Genomic DNA, 23283 nt, shown 5'->3' on the forward strand with positions numbered 1-23283 from the left:
TTACCCTTTTTCATGTGGGAGTATTTATTCCTGGTATCCTGTGTTCCTTTTGCCTTGTTTATTAGATGTCCTGGGTGGGTGGGGGAGTAAATTTATAATTGAGCCATAGAATGCTAGACCATAAGGAGCTACTTCAAATTTGATTAAAAAGCATAAAACCAACAGAGATCTTGGAGCTGGATGCAGTAAGTAAACACTTGAGCAAGGGTAAGTGCACTGTTCCTCACATTTGGAAAACTCCCTGGAGAAATGGCCCAGATCTGGGAGAAAGTAAATACAAGGTGAGCCTGCACCATTGTGTTGAATAAGAAAGCAATGAAAGTTCAAGGATTATTGAAACTGTATCAGAAGGATGTAGGAGCTATCTTGAAAGGACTCCCGCTGGCCTAATTTGTGGAAGTTTGAGCAATTGTTTTAGATACCTCTTATATACCATTGCAGATCCTCTAGGACTCACTTGTCTCATTTCACCTCTATGCAAACCCTCATGCAGGCATAACCTAATAGCTTCATCTCCTGTCATTCTGCAAGCCCTTTGCTACGTGTCGCAGGGCTTCCATGTGGCCACTGCTCTGGGGTCCACTCAGTGCCCAGACCCACACATGTGCAACCGGGAAGAATACAGGAGTTAAACTCAAGTGTAGGGGAGTTAGTTCCCTTTGGGGAAAGACTTTGATCAATCCAAGATGAGAACCAGTAGATAAATTCTTCCTCTTCCTTTCCCACCCTCGCCCCCCTGAACCCTAGGGGTGATCTTGAAATGCAGTTCATATAGCTTCTAAGAGTTTCAGTCTGATAGATTTAACAGGTGGCCAGCTTGATGATGCATCGTCATATTGGCTGACATATTCCTTCTTTGTTTTATTCCCCTGTTTCCTCATTCCTGCTCATTGTGATTGGATTTCTTATTAAAATAATATTACATGAGGCTTTTGCTTCAGACCCTGCTTTTGGGGGTCAACCCAGGCTACGAGGACAGCACCAAAAAGAATAATGCCTGTAATTGGTTGAAACATTGAATTTATAAAAATTTGTGAACTTATAGTGATATTCAAGAGAAGAGAAAGACTTCCCCCACCAAAAAAACGTATCTCTCATTTGCCACCATTGGAAGTGAATATTACTAGCTTCCTACTCTCAAAATTGGTAATTAAATAAAGAGAATTAAACAATTAGAAGTATAGTTGAGGAGAAGCTCTTCTCTACAAAACAGTGCCAGCCAATATACATAGAAAGAACAGAATTTTTAAAATTACCAGTTTGCAACCCTGGTGAAGTAATTGATTTAGGGAAGGATCACCAATGAATACTAAAATCATTGGAGGAAGCACTGAGAGAGAATTGCATACTTGCAGGTTGAAAAAAATATCAGTCTATATCCTACTAGCGAGTCAAAAAGGGAAATGTCTTTTCAATAAAGAAATGTGCTATTATTACCCTAACTCAGTCATCAAACATAGATCACTAATAGTGGGACAATGAGACTGTTGCCTCTTGGTGTGATTCATTATGAACTTATCTTGTAAAAAATGTTTTATTATACTTTCAGAGCTAATTTCCTTTTTATAGGAAATACAGGGGATAGAAGAACAAGTTAAATGGCACCACAAAACACATTCTCAAAAGTTTCTGTAACAGAATTGTCTTGGTTTTTTGAAAAGTCCAGAATCAGTTTTTAAAAAGGAAGAGGAGGGAGGGCTTAACAAATTAAAACATTATTCTTAAATAGATCTGGTCTGAAAAAACTATATTACCCCGAGATCAAATAAATATCAGTATTTTCTCATAGCTTTTTTATGGTTTAATGTTTCATTCCTGATAGTGATATTTTTGTCTTTTTTTCTTTATCAGTCTTGTAAGATGTTGAGCAATTTTATTGATCTTTTCAAATAATCAGGTTCTGTTTCATTGATTTTTTTCATTGTTTTTCTGTTTCTAACTTTATTGATTTCTGCTCTTTATTATTTTCTTGGTTCTGCTTGCTTTGGGCTTAACGCCTGTAGTTTCTTCAGGTGGAAGCTGAGGTCATTAGCTTGAGGCATGCTTTCTTTTCTAATATAAGTGCTTAATGTTAAACATATCTCTCTAAATACTTCTTTACCTGCATCCCACAGATTTTGTTGTTAGATTTTCCTTTTCATTCAGTTAAAAATAATTTCTTTTCTTTTCTTTTCCTTTTCAATTTTTGGCCATGCTGCATGGATTGCAGGATCTTAGTTCCCTGACCAGGGATCGAACTTGGCTCTATGACAATGAAAGTGCCCAGTCCTAACCACTGGACTGCCAGGGAATTCCCCAAAATAATTTCTAATTTCTGCTTTTATTTCTTGTTTGACCAATAGATTATTTAGTAGTGTGCTATTTAGTTTCCAAATGTTTGGGAATTTCTCATATCTTTTATTACTGATTTCTAAGTTAATGTGATCAGAGAACATATTTCCTATGTTTGTATGTTTGATATATATCAGATCAAATTGGTTTTAGTGCCGTTCAAGTCTTTTATATACTTACTGATTTTCTACTTTTTCTATGAATTATTGAAAGAAGAGTATTTATATCTTGGACTATAGTAGTAGATTTGTATTTTTCTTCTTTCATTTCTCTCAGTTTAATTTTCATTAAATTTAGAAAAATTTTGGTCATTATTTCTTCAAACATTGTTTTCTGTTTCCCCTTTTCTCTGCTCTCCTTTTAGGACTCAAACAATGCATACATTAGGCTGCTTGAAGTTTTCCCATAGTTAGGAATGCTCTGTTAAATTTTTTTTTTGGTCTTTTTTCTCCCTCAGTGTTTCTTTTTTTTTTTTTTTTGCGGTACGTGGACCTCTCACTGTTGTGGCTTCTCCCGTCGCGGAGCACAGGCTCTGGACGCACAGACCCAGTGGCCATGGCCCACAGGACCAGCCGCTCCGTGGCATGCGGGACCCTCCCAGACCAGGGCACGAACCCGTGTCGCCTGCATCGGCAGGCGGACTCCCAACCACTGCGCCACCAGGGAAGCCCTCAGTGTTTCATTTTGATAACTTCTGTTTTGTCTTCAAGTTTACTAATTATTTCTTCTGCAGTGTCTAATCTGTCATCCTATTTGGTGTAATTTTTATCTCAGAAATTGTGGTTTTAATATTTAGAAATTTGATTTGTGTCTTTTTAATATATTCCAGGGTTCTCCTTAACAATACTTATGCTTTTTTATACTTTCTTAAACTTATGGAGTATATTTGTAATAGCTGTTTTAATGTCTTTTTGTACTAATGCTGTTACTTGTGTCATTTCTGAGCTATTTTCTATTGATTAAGTTTTTCTCCTTATTATGCATGTGTTTTCCTGCTTTTGGCATGCCTGGTACTTTTTGACTGGATGCTAAACATGTGGATTCTATGTTGTAGTGTGCTAGATTTCTAAAAATTTTTAATTCTTCTCTAGGATACACTTAAGTTATTTGGAAACAATTTGATCCTTTCAAGCTCACTTGTAACCTCTATTGGGGGGGACCAGAACAATTAGGACTAATTTGGTCCTGCTACTGAGGCAATATTTTTCTGAGTTCTCAACCCAATCTCCCATTTATTATGAGATTTCTTTATTCTGACTGTTGGGAACATGACCTGTTTATTCTCAGCCTGTGCGTGTAGTGGGAATTCTTCAGCCTGCTTCTTTCCAGTGGTTCTTTCCTTGGCCTTGGAGAGTTTTCTCATGGACGTGCACTGATCAGTTCTCAGTGAAGATTTGAGGGAACTTTTTGCAGATCTCTGGGGCTCTCTTTGCAGCTCTCCCTCTCTGGTATTTTGCCCTGTGAATTTTAGCCACATTGGCCTTCTTGAATTATCAACTCTGTCTTTTGAACTCAGGGAGACTGCCATGCTCTGCTTGGGTTCCCCTTCCTGCCCTGCAAACTGGGACAATTGTGAAGCTTACCTTTGTTTGTTTCCTTTCTCTTAGGGATTACTGGGCTAAGCTGCCTGGTGTCCAGTGTCTGAAAAACATTGTTTTATTAATTCTGTCCAGTTTTTTAATTATGTAAGATAGAAGAGTAAATCTAGTCCCTGTTACTCCATCATAGTCTGAAACAGAAGTCCCTATAATTGTACTTTTAATTCTCTGTCCAAATAATTTTTGAAAAAATGTTCTTTTTTAATTTTCATGTATTAATAGGGTAATTTTAAAGAACAGTTTGCTTATCTTCTGAAAAATTTAAAAAAATTTAAAAATAGCTTCTAGTTTTATTGTGTTGTATTTACAGAATGAAGTTTGCACTGATTTCTCCTTTGAAAATTTACTGATGTCTTTGTGGCCTAATATAAGGTCACTTTTTGTGATTTCTTTGTATGCATCCTAAAAAATGGTATTTAGTAGGAATCAAATGTAAACATACATTCATATGCAGACAATCTGTTTAATTATGTATTAAATGCCTTGTCTTTATTTTGTGCCTTAGACTCCATCACAGATTGATATAAAGTCTAATTTTAAAGTGACTTTTAAAAAATCAGCCTTATAGTTATTCTAAGTTCTACCCTTACAAATTCTGAACTTCTTCAGTTATACCAGAACTCTTTGAGTATAATCTTAAGAAGATAGTAGGATCTTAATACCCTTTAGGGTTTGGGGATAATTTCCATTTATTGTTTCTTTAAAAATAGGAAATAAGATTCCAGATTTACAGAACTACTAATTTGAAGTAACAAACAGCAGACTAATCTCTAGGCTTCTTTTATTTATTTACTTATTTATTTATTTATTTTTGGTTGTGTTGGGTCTTCGTTGCTGCACACAGGCTTTCTCTACTTGTGGTGAGCAGGGACTGCTCTTCGTTGTGGTGCACAGGCTTCTTACTGTGGTGGCTTCTCTTGTTGCGGAGCATGGGCTCTAGGTGCATGGGCTTCAGTAGTTGCAGCATGCAGGCTCAGTAGTTGTGACTCACAGGCTCTACAGCACAGGCTCAGTAGTTGTGGCGCACGGGCTTAGTTGCTCCGTGGCACGTGGAATCTTCCCGGACCAAAGATCGAACCCGTGTCCCCTGCATTGGCAGGTGGATTCTCAACCACTGCACCACCAGGGAAGCCCTAGTCTTCTTGATGCCTAATTTTTAGGTGTTAAAATTTCCTTGTAACATATTTAAATTTCTAAACTGTACTTTAAATAAGCCAGATAAAGAAAAATATTTTAAAATAAGTATATATAAGTTAAGAAATATATATTTAATATATATGATATATAGATTAAGTAATAAAGCCAAGATTTATTCACTTACTTTTCATAAGGATAAACAACTAAGTACAAATAATTACCTTTCAATTAATTTAAGCTCATATTCTTAGAGATATTTTAGTTCTGCAGAGTAATATTAAAGTAATAATAGGTCTAACAACTATTTCTGTCAGCTCTATAATTGGGAGATCTGTTAGAAGAGCACAAGACTTTTGAGTGGAAACATAGTGGGAGACAGAGAACCTAAAAGTCTTTGGCACTAAAGAACTGGAACAGAGGACTTCCCTGGTGGCTCAGTGGTTAAGAATCCACCTGCTGATGCAGGGGACACGGGTTCGATCTTTGGTCCGGGAAGATCCCACGTGCCACGGAGCAACTAAGCCCGTGCACCACAACTACTGAGCCTGCACTCTAGAGCCCATTGAGCCACAACTACTGAGCCCGCGTGCCACAACTACTGAAGCCACACGCCTAGAGCTGGTGCAGCAGGAGAAGCTACGGCAATGAGAAGCCCACGCACCGCAGCAAAGAGTAGCCTCTGCTTGCCGCAACTAGAGAAAGCCCGCGCATAGCAACAAAGACCCAACACCAAAAATAAGTTAATTAATTAATTAATTAAAAAAAGAAAACCCCAAAGCAAGCTCTGACTAGCATCCTCACAGAGCTAGCATGTATTCCAAGCTTACCTTTTAACTCCAAAGAATCTAATAAAGGCCATCTAAGCCTGTCACTAGCCATCCCATTCAGCGTTCTACCTAATTCCTCATCCTCAAACCTTGCAGAAAGATCCATAATTTTAAGAAATTTTACTCTATAATTATACATGTATATTAATGAAAAAATGTTTTTTGAAACCTTTAGCTTTTAAAATTCTCATTGAAGAGGTATTACGTATCCTGACAAATAGTGCTTTTGTGTGATGGGGTGGGGAGGGAGGGGGAGACATTCTACACCAAATAGTTACATTTGGTTTGCAACATAAATGGTGTAATCTGCTCCATTTAATAGTTTTGGAGTTAATATTTCTCTATGTTCTTTATAATTTCCTTTTTATAACTAAATTGATTCTAAGTTTCAAAATATACCGTATTTTTTTACATATACCGTATTTTTTAATAAGTTTTCACAAAATTACACTGAAATTAAATTATGAATACTCATTCTAACACCTCCCTTGCTTTTTAAAATCTTCTGATCCGTAGTCAGAGGCGTTATCCATTGTGCCAACACCCCCCCCCACCCCCCCACCCCCGCCTCCCTTGCTTTTTAAAATCTCAAGATTAAATTAATAATACTGTGTATTTACTTGCTACACTTTCTTATTATGATTGGGAATAGCATCTTCCCTGGGAATCTAACATATTAGCAAATGAATCTGTTATTATCACTATCAACATGCCTTTGTTATTTAAATTTTTAAACAAGATGGTCAGGCCAATTTGATTTGTTGACAAAACCATGCATGAACAAGTATAGGACTTAAAAGGAAAAAATGTGATGAGAAAAAAATTTTGTTTATACCTAGACTCTTTTTTTTTTTCCTTTGGCCAAGAATTAAATTTGCCTCAACTTAATTGCTTTACACACATTCTTGTGACATTGCATGATTGGGAAGGAGGAAGAAAAAGAGGGAGCTGTGACTGTGTGGTATGTATCTAAAAGAGTGCATTAGAGGAGGAGAGGAGAACGCATAAGCAAGCTGGTTTGACCAGAAACAGAACTGCCTGTGACAGATTAAGAGACAAGCAAGGCTTGGAATCTGAGAGCAAGCAAAGAGAGTGGAAATTTACAGCTGCCCTGTGTGAGTGTTCAGTGATCATTTTCTGCTAACTTTTTCCGGTGGTAACTTACTCTTCAAAGAGGGAGACAGAAAGTCAAGACAGGATTGTGGAAACTCTTCTCTGCCACGCTTTGGTAATAGGAGGCACCCTCTATTAAATGGAAGATAAAGGCTACTTCATCTAAAGTGCTTTGAGCCCCAGAGAGAGCTGTCTTCAGCACCTCACCACGTGTCTACTTTTCGTTGCTTAGGCGATCCTGGGCTTTTCTGTAACATTTGGTGAGTATCAACCAGGTTACCTATAATGGTTCACAGAGATGGAATTAATATGATAACCTTTAGTTTAGCTGAGGTTTTACAGTTATTGCTTATATTTTCATTTTAAACTGTGCTGTTACCTTGTTTCTTTGTGCATGATAAACTGCTGTTACTAGGAGAGGTTTTAAAAAACAACTACAAAACAATACTTCTCTGTTGCCTAAGGCACTTGAATCATTACCAACTATTCCGTGTCCATGGAATATCTTATTTTGGAAATGGGTTTTTATTTACAAAGAGTTTCCAAAAATAAAATAGTGGCAGGATACCATTTTTCATGTTTCTCTTTCAACTGAATAAAAATTCAAAAGTTACCTCGTTCCGTCTATTTTCAGTAAATTTAAAATAATCATTGTGATGTTTGATATTATCAATTACAGCATTCCTCATAATTCAATTAGAAATGTTAATGATGCCATTAAATAAAGGGATATGTAATTTGCATGTTGAATGCTTCTGTTAGATCCAATAAGTGACACATGATTTTTTTCAAAGTTCTGGAGTGAAAATAAAAATTAGACAATTTACATATCAAACTTACCATTTGATACAAAATGAATGCACATTTCAAATTAAGGAATAAGGCAGTTATTTTGTTCTTATAGCTGGCACCAAACTCTTATATAATATTGTCGTTCTGCTGAAGAACAGATGCATATATGTATGTAAACAATAGAGAAGAGAAAAAAGAAAAAACTCTTAAAATATATATTCACATTCCAATAAAAACTTCATTTGTACAATCTTAACTTGGGAGATTGTATGCTAATTTTATATGTTTTTTTAAAGGCATCGATGGAAGGCATGTAATCATTCTTCTGTGTAAGAAGGAAGTATATATTGTTAGCTGCAAAAGTGAGTCATTGCTTAAAGATGCATCATTCTAAGCAATGTTTCTAGTTTGCCAGCCTCAAAAAAGATGTCCTTAGTTATTGATTCAAGTGAGTCCTTTAAGGCAGAACAACTTAGCAGAAATGAAAACTTAAGCAAGGTGTCAATGAACCTATTAAAAGGGTTTGTACTCTAGATAAAATGTAAAACTACTGTACTTTCTCTAATATTTCCTGTATGTGTGCAGAAGCCTGTAGAACAGGTTTTGTTTTGTGGAGTTTTTTTAACCTATTGACCAGTGTATAAAAAGAAACTCAGCTTGTCTGTGAAAACCTTTTTAGGACTAGTATCTTATACTTGAAGTCAAAAGTAAATACAATAGAGATTATTATATCACAAACCAAATTTTACTTCTTTACAGAATTTCCCACACTCAGTCCTTAGACTGATGGAAGATTTGCACATAGCTTCACAATCTTCCAAATAATTTTTTATTTTAAACTAGTAATTCATTGATATTATCTTAGTAGTGGCACCATTTCTTAAGCCTATAGGATTGTAAATATAGAAATAAAAAATAAGCCATCCCCAATTTCCAAGTGTTTTGTACCTTAGAAGTTTATTTGTGAGTGGGTTGTTGGGAATTTGGGAACCATCTTCTCTGGGAAACAATTTAACAAATAATGATTGCTTGGTGTTTATTATAGCCTAAGTTTATATTTCACTTACACAATAGAAAAACCATCACCACCCTGAAAAATATTAGAAAATCAATTACAGTGATGAAACTAAATATAAAAACAATTACAGGTTGAATAAGACATTATTTTTCCTAAATATTAATACTTGAAGAAAAGCAGTATGTTTATAAACAGCATTTCTAGGTACTTTTATGAGCTTCCAAGATAAATTGCACTGTTTATGAGATCTAATCTTATATTAAAATCAGTGATTTTTCTTTTCCTTGCTACAGGAATATTTCTAGCCATTGCTTTTATGCTTATCAGCCATTTCTGAGATCTAGCCCAGTGTCTGGCATATAAGTAGGTACCTAATAAATAGTTACCAGATAGGGACTGAACTCTTTCTTTGGTTTACAAAAATGGAACTGAGTAGTTTTTCCAAGGTACCCCAAAAAGGAAAGGGGTTTAGGGGCACACCATTTTCATTATGAGAAAGAGAGAGCCAAGAATTGAATTTTAAGAAGCAAACAAAGCAATAGTAGTACAGAATAGGCCTAACTGTTAAGAGAAAAAGAGAAGACTGTGGTGTAACTTGGGGGTAATCTTGAATGAGTAGGGATGGTGATGAGGGGAGGCAATTTACAAGCTTGGTATCTTAAGTACATGGGACATTCTGAAGTAAGGTGTCAACTTTAACTCAGAAGAATTATGTATTTGCATATGTGTACTAGGACCCATATGAAGAAATGTGGCCTATTCGGAAAACTCAAATTAGGTCTATCCAAATTAAGTTTAGTTACGCTGGCCCTAAAAGTTTCTCTACAATAATGGATAATAATCTGGAAAATATATATATATAGATATAACTGAATCACTTTGCTGTACACCTGAAACCAACACAATATTGTAAATCAACTATACTTCAATTTTTTTAAAAAAGTTTCTCTAAAAGGCCAAGATATAAAATGTTAAAGTTAGTACTGCAGTAAACATATGTAATGAAATAAACAATACAATGAATGCAGATTATACTTAGATGATTTTTAGTGGCAGAAAAACCTTTCCATCTGATCAAAAAATACTTTCTATGTTCTATTTCAAATCATATTTTAAAAGTAATGATTTTGAGTAGTTCCAAGTGGTATATAATAGGTGCTTAATAAATATTTGTTGAATGATTGAATGAAATAATGTGGAATAGTTTGGACAATTTTCCATTTCTGAAGTATGGATGTCTGTGTACATACATGTATAGATTTATAATGCAGCTTAAAGATAATATTTAGCTGAGATTCCCTTAACAAGGAAAAAATCTCTGTTAGCATGCTTTTTAATTATGGACATACTTAGTGTTCCACTGGTAATTAAAATAGTTTGTTTAAGATGAAATCTTTGCTGCTTCTAAATGAAATAATAAATATTTAATTTTATGACTTATATGTCTTAAATTTCCAGCAGAAATTCATCTAGTCTCTTCCAGCTGTGGAAGGATGAGAGGTCATATTAACTTACCCATCCAGAAGAACTTTACAATCCTGGAAGTCTATAGGATGAGAGATAATTTCAGCTAAATCATATACATCTTTACTCTCCCATGTTAATGTTTTATAGATTGAGAGTTTATAGATAGGCACAGGGCTTACTGAAGCTATGAAATGGTTGTATTTCACACTGTAACTATAAACTTTGCCTTAATACCAGTAACAGTATCTAACCAAAATTTGATGATTATTTTGTATATGTATGTGCTTAAAAGAAAGACACGCCCCCCCAAAAAAAGAATTACAAGTTTCCCTTGATAATTCTGTTGTGAAAAATAGCCATTTGTGAATTTCAGTGAGAACTGATGCTTTGATTACACTTCCTAGTCTTTGAGAATACTGACCTAGCTTCAGATCTCTGCTATAAATTGAGATTATGAAATTCAAATGTAAAATTATTATCCATTGACAATCTTTATTAGCTAATAGATGTAGAAAATTTTAACTCCAACAAAAGACTGGAGCTGTCAACAGAAACATTACTGTGAATGAAGTTTCTGGTTGTTTTTCCTGGAACAGTAGTCTAGTAGGTTAATATTTATAATAATAAATTGGTAGTTGTATGTCTTCCTAATTTCATAAACTAGTTCTATTTTTAAATTGTTTCGGTGGTTACAATACATTAGAATTAAGGAGCAATTCCCAAGGACATGGGTTTTTTTTCTTGTAAAAGAGTTTTTATTCTGATGTAAGTCTGATCAAGGCTTCCAAATGAGTAAGGGTACATAAAACACTTCTTACAAGTTTTTCATTTCTATGTAAATTGTTCATTTTTGAAAATGGTGCTCCCTCAAACTCTGTTAACAAAACTTATAAAAACAGGTCCATTCTTAGTCATTTTGAACTGAGAAAAAGGATGATCAGTGAAAGTTCTTATTTATACTTTGTCCACTGATTTTCACTCGTTTCTATAGGTCTTCAAGTACAAAATGCAATTGTGGTGTCTTCTAATTACACCTAGGAAGTATATTTTAAAATGGAATGGTTGAGGGATAGCGGGCATTGATTGGAAGGTACTTTGACATATGTAATATGTTTTATAATGGATTTGGTATCATAACATATATAACAATAATGATATGCTTTGTAGTTTATTATATCTATGAAGGTAATCAATGATTTTGTGGTGGGAAAAGGCCTATTTGGGATGCAACAAATACAGTAGAACGTTTAGGTGTACTTTTTTTTATTTTAAAATTTACATTCAATGAAATGTACCCATTTTAAGAGAACAGTTCACTGAATATTGACAAATACATATACTCATGTAATCTCCATCCCACTGATTTTTAAAAATGAATCTTATTGGCCCAATTATTTGCCGTAGGTGTACTTTTTGATTGCATTATTTCTATCTGTGAGTCCTATTTGGAATAAAACATAAAAGAATGGTAATTTCTGAACTTTCTTGAAATTTATTTTAATGTGATGGTTTAATTTTCTTAGTTTGAATGAAGGTACCTGTGACTAAGTTTAAATTAGCAAGCTCTATGAAAGGCTTTTGGAAATCTTCCTTTCTTACTTATTGTTCATTGTAAAATAACCTATGTGAAGGAAAACAAGGCTTTTTTTTTTTTTGAGTTGACTTTCTTACAATGAGTTAGCAGTTTGGTTATGTTTTTTATGGTTTTACCTATGGAAATCTTGAGACTTCTCTTGTCTTCAATGATAAATTTCCCACTCCATTAAGCTTTCGTGGAAAATCTTTGAAATGAAAACTATTATTGAACAGCACATTTGGAGGTTAGACATAAAGGCCTAGAGATACTCATTAGCCACCTACAGATAGACATTTATTCCCCTTTAAAATACTTTAAGGGATAACAGTGAGGGTATTTAATGCCCCAAATGACCTCTTCTCCTAGCTTCCCTTTCCCTGGCCCCCTTCAAACACACTCCTCTCCACTTACGTCACTGAACATGTTCAGATGAGGTATTTGAGTGATTGACTTTGGGTCATCTTTAGAGGCGCTCACACATAAGTTAGGAATATGAAATATTCTACTGTGCCTTAGGAAAGGGAATGCTGCCAAGCTGCCAAAGTCTACTAAAAATCTACAGGGCCTGAGTTCCCTGGGAGCAGAGCTGAAGAATTTTTTTTGGCTTTCTCTCCAGAATCTGAGCCAAGTGCTACTCTTAATGAAATTTCATAGCCAAAGTAACAGAAATCATATTTGTTTGACTAGTGCTTTGAAAAGACATGATGATCAGATATTCCACAGTTTGAACTTTAAAAAACGGTTAGTCATTAAAAGTATCATTTATGAGAAGGTGTTTCCATTGTAAAAACATTTGCATGATCTATTGAACAAAGTTTGGGGACAAAAGAGAAAATTTGAAGGAAGAAGAAAACTAAGTATTTATAAGCCAACTACCCAGAGGCAATCACTGTTAACTTTTTTAAATGATTTTTTCTATGCATAGGTTTTGTGTATTTGTGGTTTTGTTTGCTTTTACATAATTGTAGTTATGCTCTATATTATGGGATGGTGTTTTTTTAACATGTACATTTTATTTCACATTCTTTGTAAACATTTTCATAGCCATATACTATATTTCACCAAATCTAAGAAGCCATTGGTTGTAAGGCATATACTCTTGTACCACTAAGAAAGAAAAAAAACAAAAAACAAACCCTGCCAGTTAGTATAAGGTCCCATCAATTGTAAGACACATGCACATTTTAGAGATGTTAAAATGTGGGGAAAAAATTTATAAAGATACCTTTATTAGTTTATTTTCTTAGGACAGATTGATAGAAGCAGAATTACTAAAGTCAGAGGTTGTGAATATTAAAAGGCTCTAGATCCATATTGCCAAATTATTGTCCAATTTATACTTCCACCAGTAAGAAAAGAGAGGGCCTGTTGCATCTCACCATCAATAGAATTGAATTTTCTCAAAACAACAACAAAAAACTTTGTTATATGATGGGCAAAATAGTCCTTCACTTTAAGTTTGCATTTTTCCATTATAGAGAATAAACATTTACTATGTGTTTAACTGTATTTCCTCCTCTGCGGTTTTCTAATATCTATGCATTATTTCTTAATGATTTTCTTATTTGTCTTAGATCTCCTTTTATAATGATATTAGCCCTCTGTCTTTCATATTCATGTCACAGAATTCTCTTATTTGTTGTTTGCCTACAATGTTTTTATTATTTTATCCATAAAAATTTAAAACAATTTATTAGATTTGTAACATATTTATATTAACTGATTTGTCAGTCTTTTTTTTTTTGAGATTTATTTCATCACTTCTAAAATTAGAGAAATTATTTTACAGCCAGAAGTTTGAAAGTCACTTATAGTAACATCTATATCTGGCCTCTTTTGTTCCATTGGTCTGTTTTTCTTGTGTCACTTTCACTTATAGCACTTGATAGCACTTTTAATTTCATTCCCTCGTAAGAAATCTTCCTTTTTAAAACTCGTTATCCTTGTGAGTTTTTTTTTGTATTCTTGGCTTAATTTAGTTACTAAAAACTTTTTTGGACTTGTGACTGGAATTGTATCAAATTATGGACTTTAGGATTATTGACATTTTAATGATATTCAGTTTTTCTATTCAAAAACAAAATAGGTTTTTCTATTCGGTTCTTTTCTTAGTTACATGGGTTTATTCCCCACTATTATAGATAATACAGAAAAACATCAAGATGAAAAAATTTTAGATGTATCACAAATCTCATTCAGATAATACCATTAACATTAGCTGAGCCACATTCCAGAAATAGTTCTGTGGCTGTATACAATTAAAAGGGTGGCTTGCTGAAGGATTGAGTAGACAAATAGACACATCTTGTACATCTTTAAGTACGTCTTTCATTTGTTAGTTTTCTACTTCAGGAACAGTAATTATCCTTATGTTGGATTATCACTGTCTATTTTCCATAGTGATGGATTCTTTATTTTTAACCTTTTATTTTGAGATAACTAAAGATTCACATGCAGTTATAAGAAACAATACAGAGAGATCCTGTATACCCTTCATCTAGCTTCCCCCTGTAATGACATCTTGCATACTAATTAGCAGGTAGTGAATTAATGGATAATGATCAGCAGTTTTAAAAAAAATAATGTAGGATAAAACAGATAGAACAGAATGGAATCTATCCAGAGGGCAAGTATTGTTTCATGAAACAATTATACAATCATTTATACATTCCTTTGCTCTGGATCACAATATAAAATGCATTTCTTACTACAAGTCACTATTTAAAAAGTTGAAACCACTGCCCTAGAGAAATTCTCATACAAATGTATAAGTAGACTGGCAAAAGAATCTGTGTTATGATCATGCGTGTAATAATAAACAATTGAAAACAATTAGAACTCGGAGAACTGATAAATAAATTGTGGTATAGTCATACAGTGGGATGCTATACAGCACGTAAGATAAACGTGAGATTTGTGTATTAACACAAATAAATCTCATAAATACAGTGTTGAGGGAGGAAAAAAGAAACTGGCCATGTAATACCATTTCTATAACGCTTTAAAGCATACACAACAATATCACATATTGTCTGTAATATTAGTAGAAGTGTGAAAGCATATATAGGTAAGGGTAATGATAAATAGGTACAGTATGAGCCAGAGGGAAATGGGATCAGAAAATTGTACCAAGAGCGTTGCTTTAGTTGTTTTATTTTTTAAGCTGGGTGGTAAATATACAGGAACTTGTTACATTGTTCTCTATTTCTTCTTCTAGATGCCCTAAATATTTTATTTAAACTAAATTAAATTAAAATACCTAGGGGAAAAGGTCCTGTTGAAGCATTTTGATTAGCTTGATGGTGTCACAATCCATTTGTGAGCCAATTGCTGTAGCCAGGGCAGTGGAAGGAATACTCTGGCCCCGCCTGGGTCATGTTCCCACCCTTTTGGTAGGGTGGGGTGGGAAGGAGAGCAGACAGGTCTAGCACCAGAAAAAACAGACACCAAAAAGTACCAGAGATTTTCTTTTTCTTTTACTTTTCTGATTCAGTTATTTCTAATTCTATTGTTATTTCCATCATTCTTTTCTTGAGATTTTTGAGGCAGTTTCCTTTTTAACTTATTTAGTTGAATCCTTATTTATTTTTATTCCCACATGAATGCATTGTAGATTTGCACCCTCCCAAATGTTCTGCCAGCACTATCAAGGCTCCCTTTCAAGAACTATTTCTGGTTTTTAGCATTTATTTTCTTGAACTCTTGTGGGTTTGACTCCATCTCATCTTTTTGTAAGAATTTTAGTAGGTGTACACAGTCTATTCACACATAAATAAGTTGGCTAGAGACTTAATTGTGAGGTTATAGACTTTCCCTTTCAGAACTCTGTAGATTCTCTCCATGGTTTTATGACATGTAGTTTTATGGAAGTCCAAAGACAACTTAATTTTTATCCTTTTTGTTAACAGTCATTTTGTAGGAATGAGCTTTAAGAGAAGAATGTTGGTTTCTTCTAAAAGCCACAAGGCACTGAATTTGGGGTCTCATCATTAATCTCAACTAGAAAAAATTCTGTAAATGACCACATTTAGATCTTTTTTTCTGCTTAAGCTGTTTTATCTTTGTTGCTTCTCTCCATTTTTTAGTTCCTTTTGCATTTGTTGTCTTCCTCCACCTCTTTTCATTGTTGTAATACCCGTTTTTATAGATAGAACACTGTATCTTCTCCATATTTCCATAATATATACTATACACACATACACACGAACACACACCAAGTACCTTTTCTCCATCATTTAAGTTTGTTTAACCTTTTCTGGCATTCTGGCAAAACCCTTTGTGTGGCTGTGTCTCCCACTACATTGTGCACCCTCTGAAGCTTATTTTGCATTTACTAGTGCAACGCCTCACACCTTACAGGTGCTCAGTAAATATTTTCTGAATGAATAAGTATAGACTAATTGTGTACCTTTTGGTTGTCCTCAATCAATTTTCTGTGGGGTCATTTCTGCTGTGTGCAGATTTGGATTGCCATGCTGCATTTTGGGGTGTTTCTGTATATGTGTGTATATTATGTGTTTTTGACCTTTTATCTTGACCAACTCTCTTTTTGTCTAAGTTCTTCTCTTCCTTTTTTTAATTTTTATTTTACCAATTATATCTATTCTATCTCCTACAGAGAATTAATTTTGGAAGTAACCTTTCCTGTCGAAGTCCACAGGGCATTTCTCTCCTTTGCTTGTGCTTTTTTTTTTTTTTTTAGTAGAAACTATTTATTTGTTGTTTATTCTGTTCACTTACTTTGGAAAGTGGAAAAGTACAATAGGGCCCATGTCAGTCCTCTGATATTTGTGTGCTGCATGGCCTGCTGTCAGCATTAACGCCGGAGGGCAGGTTGATGTGTGCAACCCCACCACAGCTTTCAGTGCCCAGGAGGCATTCACCTGGTGTCAGTCTGTTGGACTTAGCATGGCATCTTCTCCTGTTCCTGCTTCTTGTGTTGTTGAAATATAACGTGTGTTCTAAAAACTCTGACATAGAATTTATTACTATTACCACTTTATCCCAAGGAAGCACCATTTTCAGGACTCCACCTTACATACTTTATCTTTGGCCTTGATGGAGTTAGAATGGGTGTGAACCAGTGATGAATATGCTAGAGCTCGCTGTATTTGGCCTATCTAATTCAAAATATGATGCTCTATCTTTCTTTAAGAATCCCCCTTGCAGTATAAAGTCTCCTCAAAAAATTAAAAATAGAACTACCATATGATATAGCAATTCCACTTCTGGGTACTTATCTGAGGAACATGAAAATGCTAATTCATAAAGAAATATGCACCCTCATGTTTACTGCATCATTATTTACAATAGCCAAGATATGGAAACAACTTAAGTGCCCATCAATTGATGAACAGATAAAGCATATGTTCTATGTGTGTGTGTATGTGTGTGTGTGTGTGTGTGTGTGTATAATGGAATATTATTCAGCCATAAAAAGAATGAAATCTTGCCATTTGTGGCAACATGGATGGGCCTTTGAGGGCATTAAGCTAAGTGAAATAAATCAGAAAAAGACATATATCCTATGATCTCACTTATATGTGAAATCTAAAAACACCAAAAACCAAGCTCATAAGTACACAGAACAAATTGGTTGTTGCCAGAGGTGGAGGGTGGGGTGTGGATGAAATGGGTGAAGGGGGTCAAAAGGTACAAACTTCTGGTTACAAAATAAGTGAGTCATGGGGATGTATTAAAAAATAAAATAAGGTAACTAAACTGGTACTAACAAATAAATATAATCTATGTGGGCTTTCCCAAAACATTTGGCAAAATTTTTCTTGATATCTTGGTGAATGAGATGAAAAAAAATATGAGTTAAATGATATGACTAGGTGAATTCACAGTTAAAAAACAAAACACTCATTTTACAGATAGAGCAAATGACATGCAGACAAGGGTGATAACTTCGGAATCATAGCGGATGAATTACCAACTCAGAACAATTTGGGGGTTTAAGTACCTCCTGTTTGTTTAGCAGGTATGTTGAGTGCCACTTAGCATTATTCTTGATCACAAACAACAAATACTGAAGAAAGTTTTTGAAAGCGTATAAGGTAACTCAGAGATTTGATAGAAGTCCTAGGGAACCAGATTTGGGAAGTAGGAGTCTAGGGAGATGAAGTAAATATTTAGAACCATAGCCAAGGATATACCAGAGGAATAATTGTTTAGAGTATTGCTATCGACTGCTGTGTACATTTGTGTGTAATATTTTTATTGATTAATTGCATCATTGTTAATAAGAAAAATACGAGGAAAAATGGAATTAACCCAAAAGTCTATCAATAAAGGTATTGGTAAAATAAATTATATAATAATTTAATAAGAAATTACCAAATACTAGAAGTAATTACATAATATGTCTGTATAATGGATATTGCTATAAAAATATTGTAGTGCATCTAAATATATACTCATAGAATGATATTCAAGATATAAAAAGTGGGGAAAAGTTGAAAAATACTATATTTAGTATTTATTCTATTTTGGTTTTAAAATATATATTTTTATATACATAGAAAAAATTCAGGAGGAATATGTATCAAAACTGGTAATAGTTGTTGCCTCTGGATGACTGGTTAATGGGAGCCTTTGATTTATCACATAATATTTCTGTAATGTTTGAAATATTTTTGCTAATAAATGTAAAGTAAATGAATATGCCTCTACTAACTGGAGCCTTTAATTTTAGATTTTTTTCTAAAAAAAATAACACATTTTTAGTGTAAATAGGGCAATGACAGCTATATTTGGCTTTCTCTGCTCTATGTAAATAGATGTTCTCAAAAAGAAGAACTGATTTTCCTGTTCCCCTCCCACCTCACCCCCCATCATGGTAGTCCTCATTTCATCAGTGAGTATGCCAGCTGAATGTTTGAAGAGTAAATAAAAAACAGATTCTAAACAATTTTACATTGTAATTTTGTGATTGCTGTGGAGTGACATGTTTTTAAACATTGCTTTACCAAAGTATGTGGATCCTAATCCCACTTTTGTTTTACATGTTTAATTTTATCTATGATTATTATTATCACCATCATCATCGTCACTCTCTTTAGTCAAAATATCTAGTTTTAAATATCAGGTTATTCTCTAAAAATACTCCTTTTCCCATTCTTGCATAAATCTTGAATTTCTATTTTAGGAAAGATTTTAAACTTTGAGTAAAAACTTTTAGGTAAACTTTAAAAAATATCTTTCTTAAAATATTTTATATTAATTTAAATTTGGCACAAAACTTGGTGAAACTTGTTTTTTTTTTTAATATTTATGTATTTATGTATTTATTTATTTGGCTTCGCTAGGTCTTATTTGCCGTACACAGGATCTTTAGTTGCCGTACGCAGATTCTTTAGTTGCTATGTGGGATCTTTAGTTGTGGCATGGGGGACCTTTAGTTGCAGCATGTGGGATCTAGTTCCCTGACCAGGGATCAAACCTGGGCCCCCTGCATTGGGAGCACAGAGTCTTAACTGCTGGACCACCGGGGAAGTCCCAATGAAACTTGTTTTAGTTTGACTGATTTTAATGTTTCATGTTACTGAATTGGTTATTGAAAACTTATAAGACATTTTGGTATAACAATTTAATCATGTTAAGAATTATAATTATAATTTTTGTTTATTTGTTTATTTGTTTTTAGCATTCCACATTGGAAGAAGAGATTTCTATAGATTAAAAAAAATGCCTTTGTTTAGTAAATCGCACAAAAATCCAGCAGAAATCGTGAAAATTCTGAAAGACAACATGGCCGTTTTGGAAAAGCAAGACAGAAAGACAGATAAGGTATGAGGTAAAATAATAACATTTTTATTAAAATATATGAATAGACCAAAAAAGCTAATGTAAAAGCTTAATGAAGAATCCTAAACATGGTCTGTGATGCACTCGTAGGGTCTTACGTAAGTACGTTTAAATTGATTCCAGGTTTTATGCAACTGATAATTGTTGAGTCTGTTGTCTTGAACTCTTCGTTCATTTTCTAGAGCCTCTGACCAACCTTGGATCCCTCTAGATTTAAACTAAGGGGTGACACCCCACCCTCCACCTCTGGCAACCACCAATCCATTTCAGTCATAAAAAAGAATGATATCTTGCCATTTGCAGCAACATGGATGGACCTAGAGGTCCATTATGCTAAGAGAAATAAGTCAGAGAAAGGCAAATACTGTGTGATTTCACTTATATGTGGAATCTAAAAAACAAAACAAAACAAATGAACAAATATAAAGCAGAAACAGAGTTATAGATACAGAGAACAAACAGGTGGTTGCCAGAGGGGAGGTGGGTTGGCGTTGGAGGGGGAAGAAATTGCTGAGGGAGACTGAGGTACAAACTTCCAGTTGAGTGTGAAAGGTACAGTGTAGAGAATATAGTTAATAACTATGTAATACCTTTGTATGGTGACATATCGTAACTAGACTTATTGTGGTGATCATTTTGGGTTTTTTTATATATATTTTTTAAAAATATTTATTTATTTATTTGGCTGCGCCAGGTCTTAGTTGCGGCGCACGGGATCTTCACTGCGGTGTGCGGGATCTTTTAGTTGCAGCATGCAGGCTCTTAGTTGTGGCATGCGGGATCCAGTTCCCTGACCAGGGATCGAACCCGGGCCCTCTGCATTCAGAGCTCAGAGTCTTAACCGCTGGACACCAGGGAAGTCCTGTGGTGATCATTTTGAAATGTATAGAAATGTTGAATCACTGTGTTGTAAAACAGAAACTAACAGTGTTGTAGTTCAATTATACTTCAAAAACAAACAAAGAAACTCAGAAAAAGAGATCAGATTTGTGGTTACCAGAGGCAGGGGTACTGCGGAGAGGGAACTGGATGTAGACAGTCAAAAGATACAAACTTCCAAGTGTACGATAAGTAGGTACTAGAGGTGTAAGGTACAACATGATAAATGTAAGTAACACTGCTGTATGTTATGTATGGAAGTTATTAAGAGAATAAATCCTGAGTTCTCATCACAAGGAAAAATATATTCTTTTCTTCTCTGTTTCTTTAATTTTGTATCTATATGCAATGATGGATGTTCACTAAACTTATTGTGATAATCATTTCATGATGTATGTAAGTCGAATCATTATGCTGTACACCTGAAATTTATACAGTGCTGTATGTCAATTATATTTTAATAAAACTGGAAGGAAAAAAACTCAGAATGAAAAAAAAATCTAAGGGGTTATACTGGTATATAATATTATACTGACATGGAGGGTAAAATGTTTATATTTAAAGATCAACTGATAGTTTCTACTACAGTGCAGCCTCTTTTTTTTTTTTTTTTTTTTTTTTGGCACACCACACAGCATGTGGGATCTTAGTTCTCTGACTAGGGATCGAACCCACACCCCCTGCAGTGGAAACGCAGAGTCCTAACCACTGGACTGCCAGGGAATTCCCAGTGCAGCCTCATTTTAACATTGTTTTAAAGTCCTACCAAGAAAGGCTTCCTCAGAGGAAGGGGTTTTTAGTAATTAGTTATTCCTTCAAAGGGACATTGAATATAATTTGTCTCTAAAGGGACTAGAGACTAGGGACTAGTTTATGGCAAGATTCAAGATATCTGTAAAATAAATACCCTTGAGTTAATGGTATCTTTCTGTCCATTGATACAGAATGTCATTGATACTGAATGATACAATATTGTATTCTTGTAATGATGTAGAAATATATTTTTTATCCTACATCTTGTAAGGAATGTAGAAATATATTTTTATTTCTAGTGTACTTTGTAATATTGAGCAAAATATTGGCTCAATAGAATGAAGAAATGACCTTCATATAAGAGTGAATCTAAATAACAAAAGAGAGGAAAAAGGAAAAGACATAAAAAGACACTAATTTTCATTAGTGATCAGGAAAAGTCCAATTAGAACAACAGTAAATTCGTATCACATTCCTACTATCTTGGCAAAAATGAAAAATGTCTGATGGTATTAAATGTTGACAAGTGTGGAGAGCAATAAGAACTTTCATTCACTATGAGTGATAAAGTATAAATTGGTGTTTGGAAATGAGTTTAGTATATTATCTGTTAAATATGAAGATATACATGTTCTAAGACCCTGCAGTTCCCCTCCTAGTATAAACTCTAGAGATGTTCTTGCAAATATGCACCAGGATGCATGTCAAGAATGTTCATAGCATTGTTGTTCATAGTAACCCCTCAGTGGAAACAACCCTGATGTCCATCAACAGTAGAAGTGAGAAGTTGTGGTCCAGCCATTGACGGAATACTACAGAGCAATGAATGTTAAAGAACTGCTGCTACGTGCGGCGGCAAGGATGAACCTCCCAAATATAGTGTTGAGTGAAAGAAGCAAATCATAAGAGGGTACAGGTACTATTCCAAATCAGCAGAACTAAACTATGTTGTTTTGGGATACAAACATAGGTGAGAAAACTATAAAGAAAAGTAAATAAATGATTGTCATCAAAAACATAAAAGGATTTACTTCTGGCTGAAAAGGCGACATTCAAGTGACTTCTGGGATGCTAAAAATGTTCTATTTCTTGACCTCTCTTATGGTCATACTGTGTTTGCTTTATAATTATTCTTAACTCTATATATGTTTAAAGTAATCTTCTGTGGATATATGTCACAATTTAAGGAACTTCCAACCTTTAATAAATTAAGGATTGCTTTAGCAATATCATAAAATGTATCTGGAAATTAATTTTTTAAGTAGTGTCATGCTACTATGAGTTACTTTTATTATTTTGCCTTATTCTCCTCATTTCCTTCCTCAATTATAATGATTACAATACTTGAAAGTAATAAAACTATATTTCTTTAAAAACGGTCAGCAAATTGTTAACTAATTGGCCTGTTTTTTTCTTCACCTGTTTTTTTGTTTTTGGTATCCCATGCTTGCTTGCTTGCTTTATTTATTTATTTTGCGGTACACGGGCCTCTCACTGCCGCGGCCTCTCCCCTTGCGGAGCACAGGCTCCAGACGCACAGGCCCAGCGGCCATGGCTCAGGGGCCCAGCCGCTCCGCAGCATGTGGGATCTTCCCGGACCTGGGTACGAACCCGCATCCCCTGCATCGGCAGACGGACTCTCAACCACTGTGCCACCAGGGAAGCCCTTGCTTTATTTATTTATTTGTTTGTTTGTTTGTTTGTTTGTTTATCTTCACCTGTTTTTAAAAAATTTTTCTATTGAGTGTAATTAAGATACCATATAATCCACCATTTTAAAGTGTACAATTCAGTGGTTATTAGTTTATTCACAAGGTTGTGTGACCATCACCACTATCTAATTTCAGAACATTTTCAGCACCTCCTTCTCCCTTACCCAGGCCCTAATACTCACTAATGTACTTTCTACCTCTATGTATTCTCCTATTATTCTTTAAAATGCAATGAGGGCTTCCCTGGTGGCACAGTGGCTAAGAATCTGCC

At 34.5% G+C, this 23283-nt stretch overlaps 1 protein-coding gene across 1 annotated transcript in view; it reads left to right on the forward strand.

Moving 5' to 3' along the window:
• The first annotated feature begins 19545 nt into the window (after positions 1-19545).
• The window catches only part of CAB39L (calcium binding protein 39 like), a 44961-nt gene continuing 41223 nt past the window's right edge, over positions 19546-23283 (forward strand). Inside the window, exon 1 of the mRNA XM_065896181.1 lies at positions 19546-19650. Coding sequence (XP_065752253.1) covers positions 19549-19650 — 102 coding nt within the window. The 5' untranslated portion in view covers positions 19546-19548. The remainder of the gene's footprint in view (positions 19651-23283) is intronic.

The sequence above is a fragment of the Phocoena phocoena genome, chromosome 18 (genome assembly GCF_963924675.1).
Source record: "Phocoena phocoena chromosome 18, mPhoPho1.1, whole genome shotgun sequence".
NCBI classification, from domain to species: domain Eukaryota; kingdom Metazoa; phylum Chordata; class Mammalia; order Artiodactyla; family Phocoenidae; genus Phocoena; species Phocoena phocoena.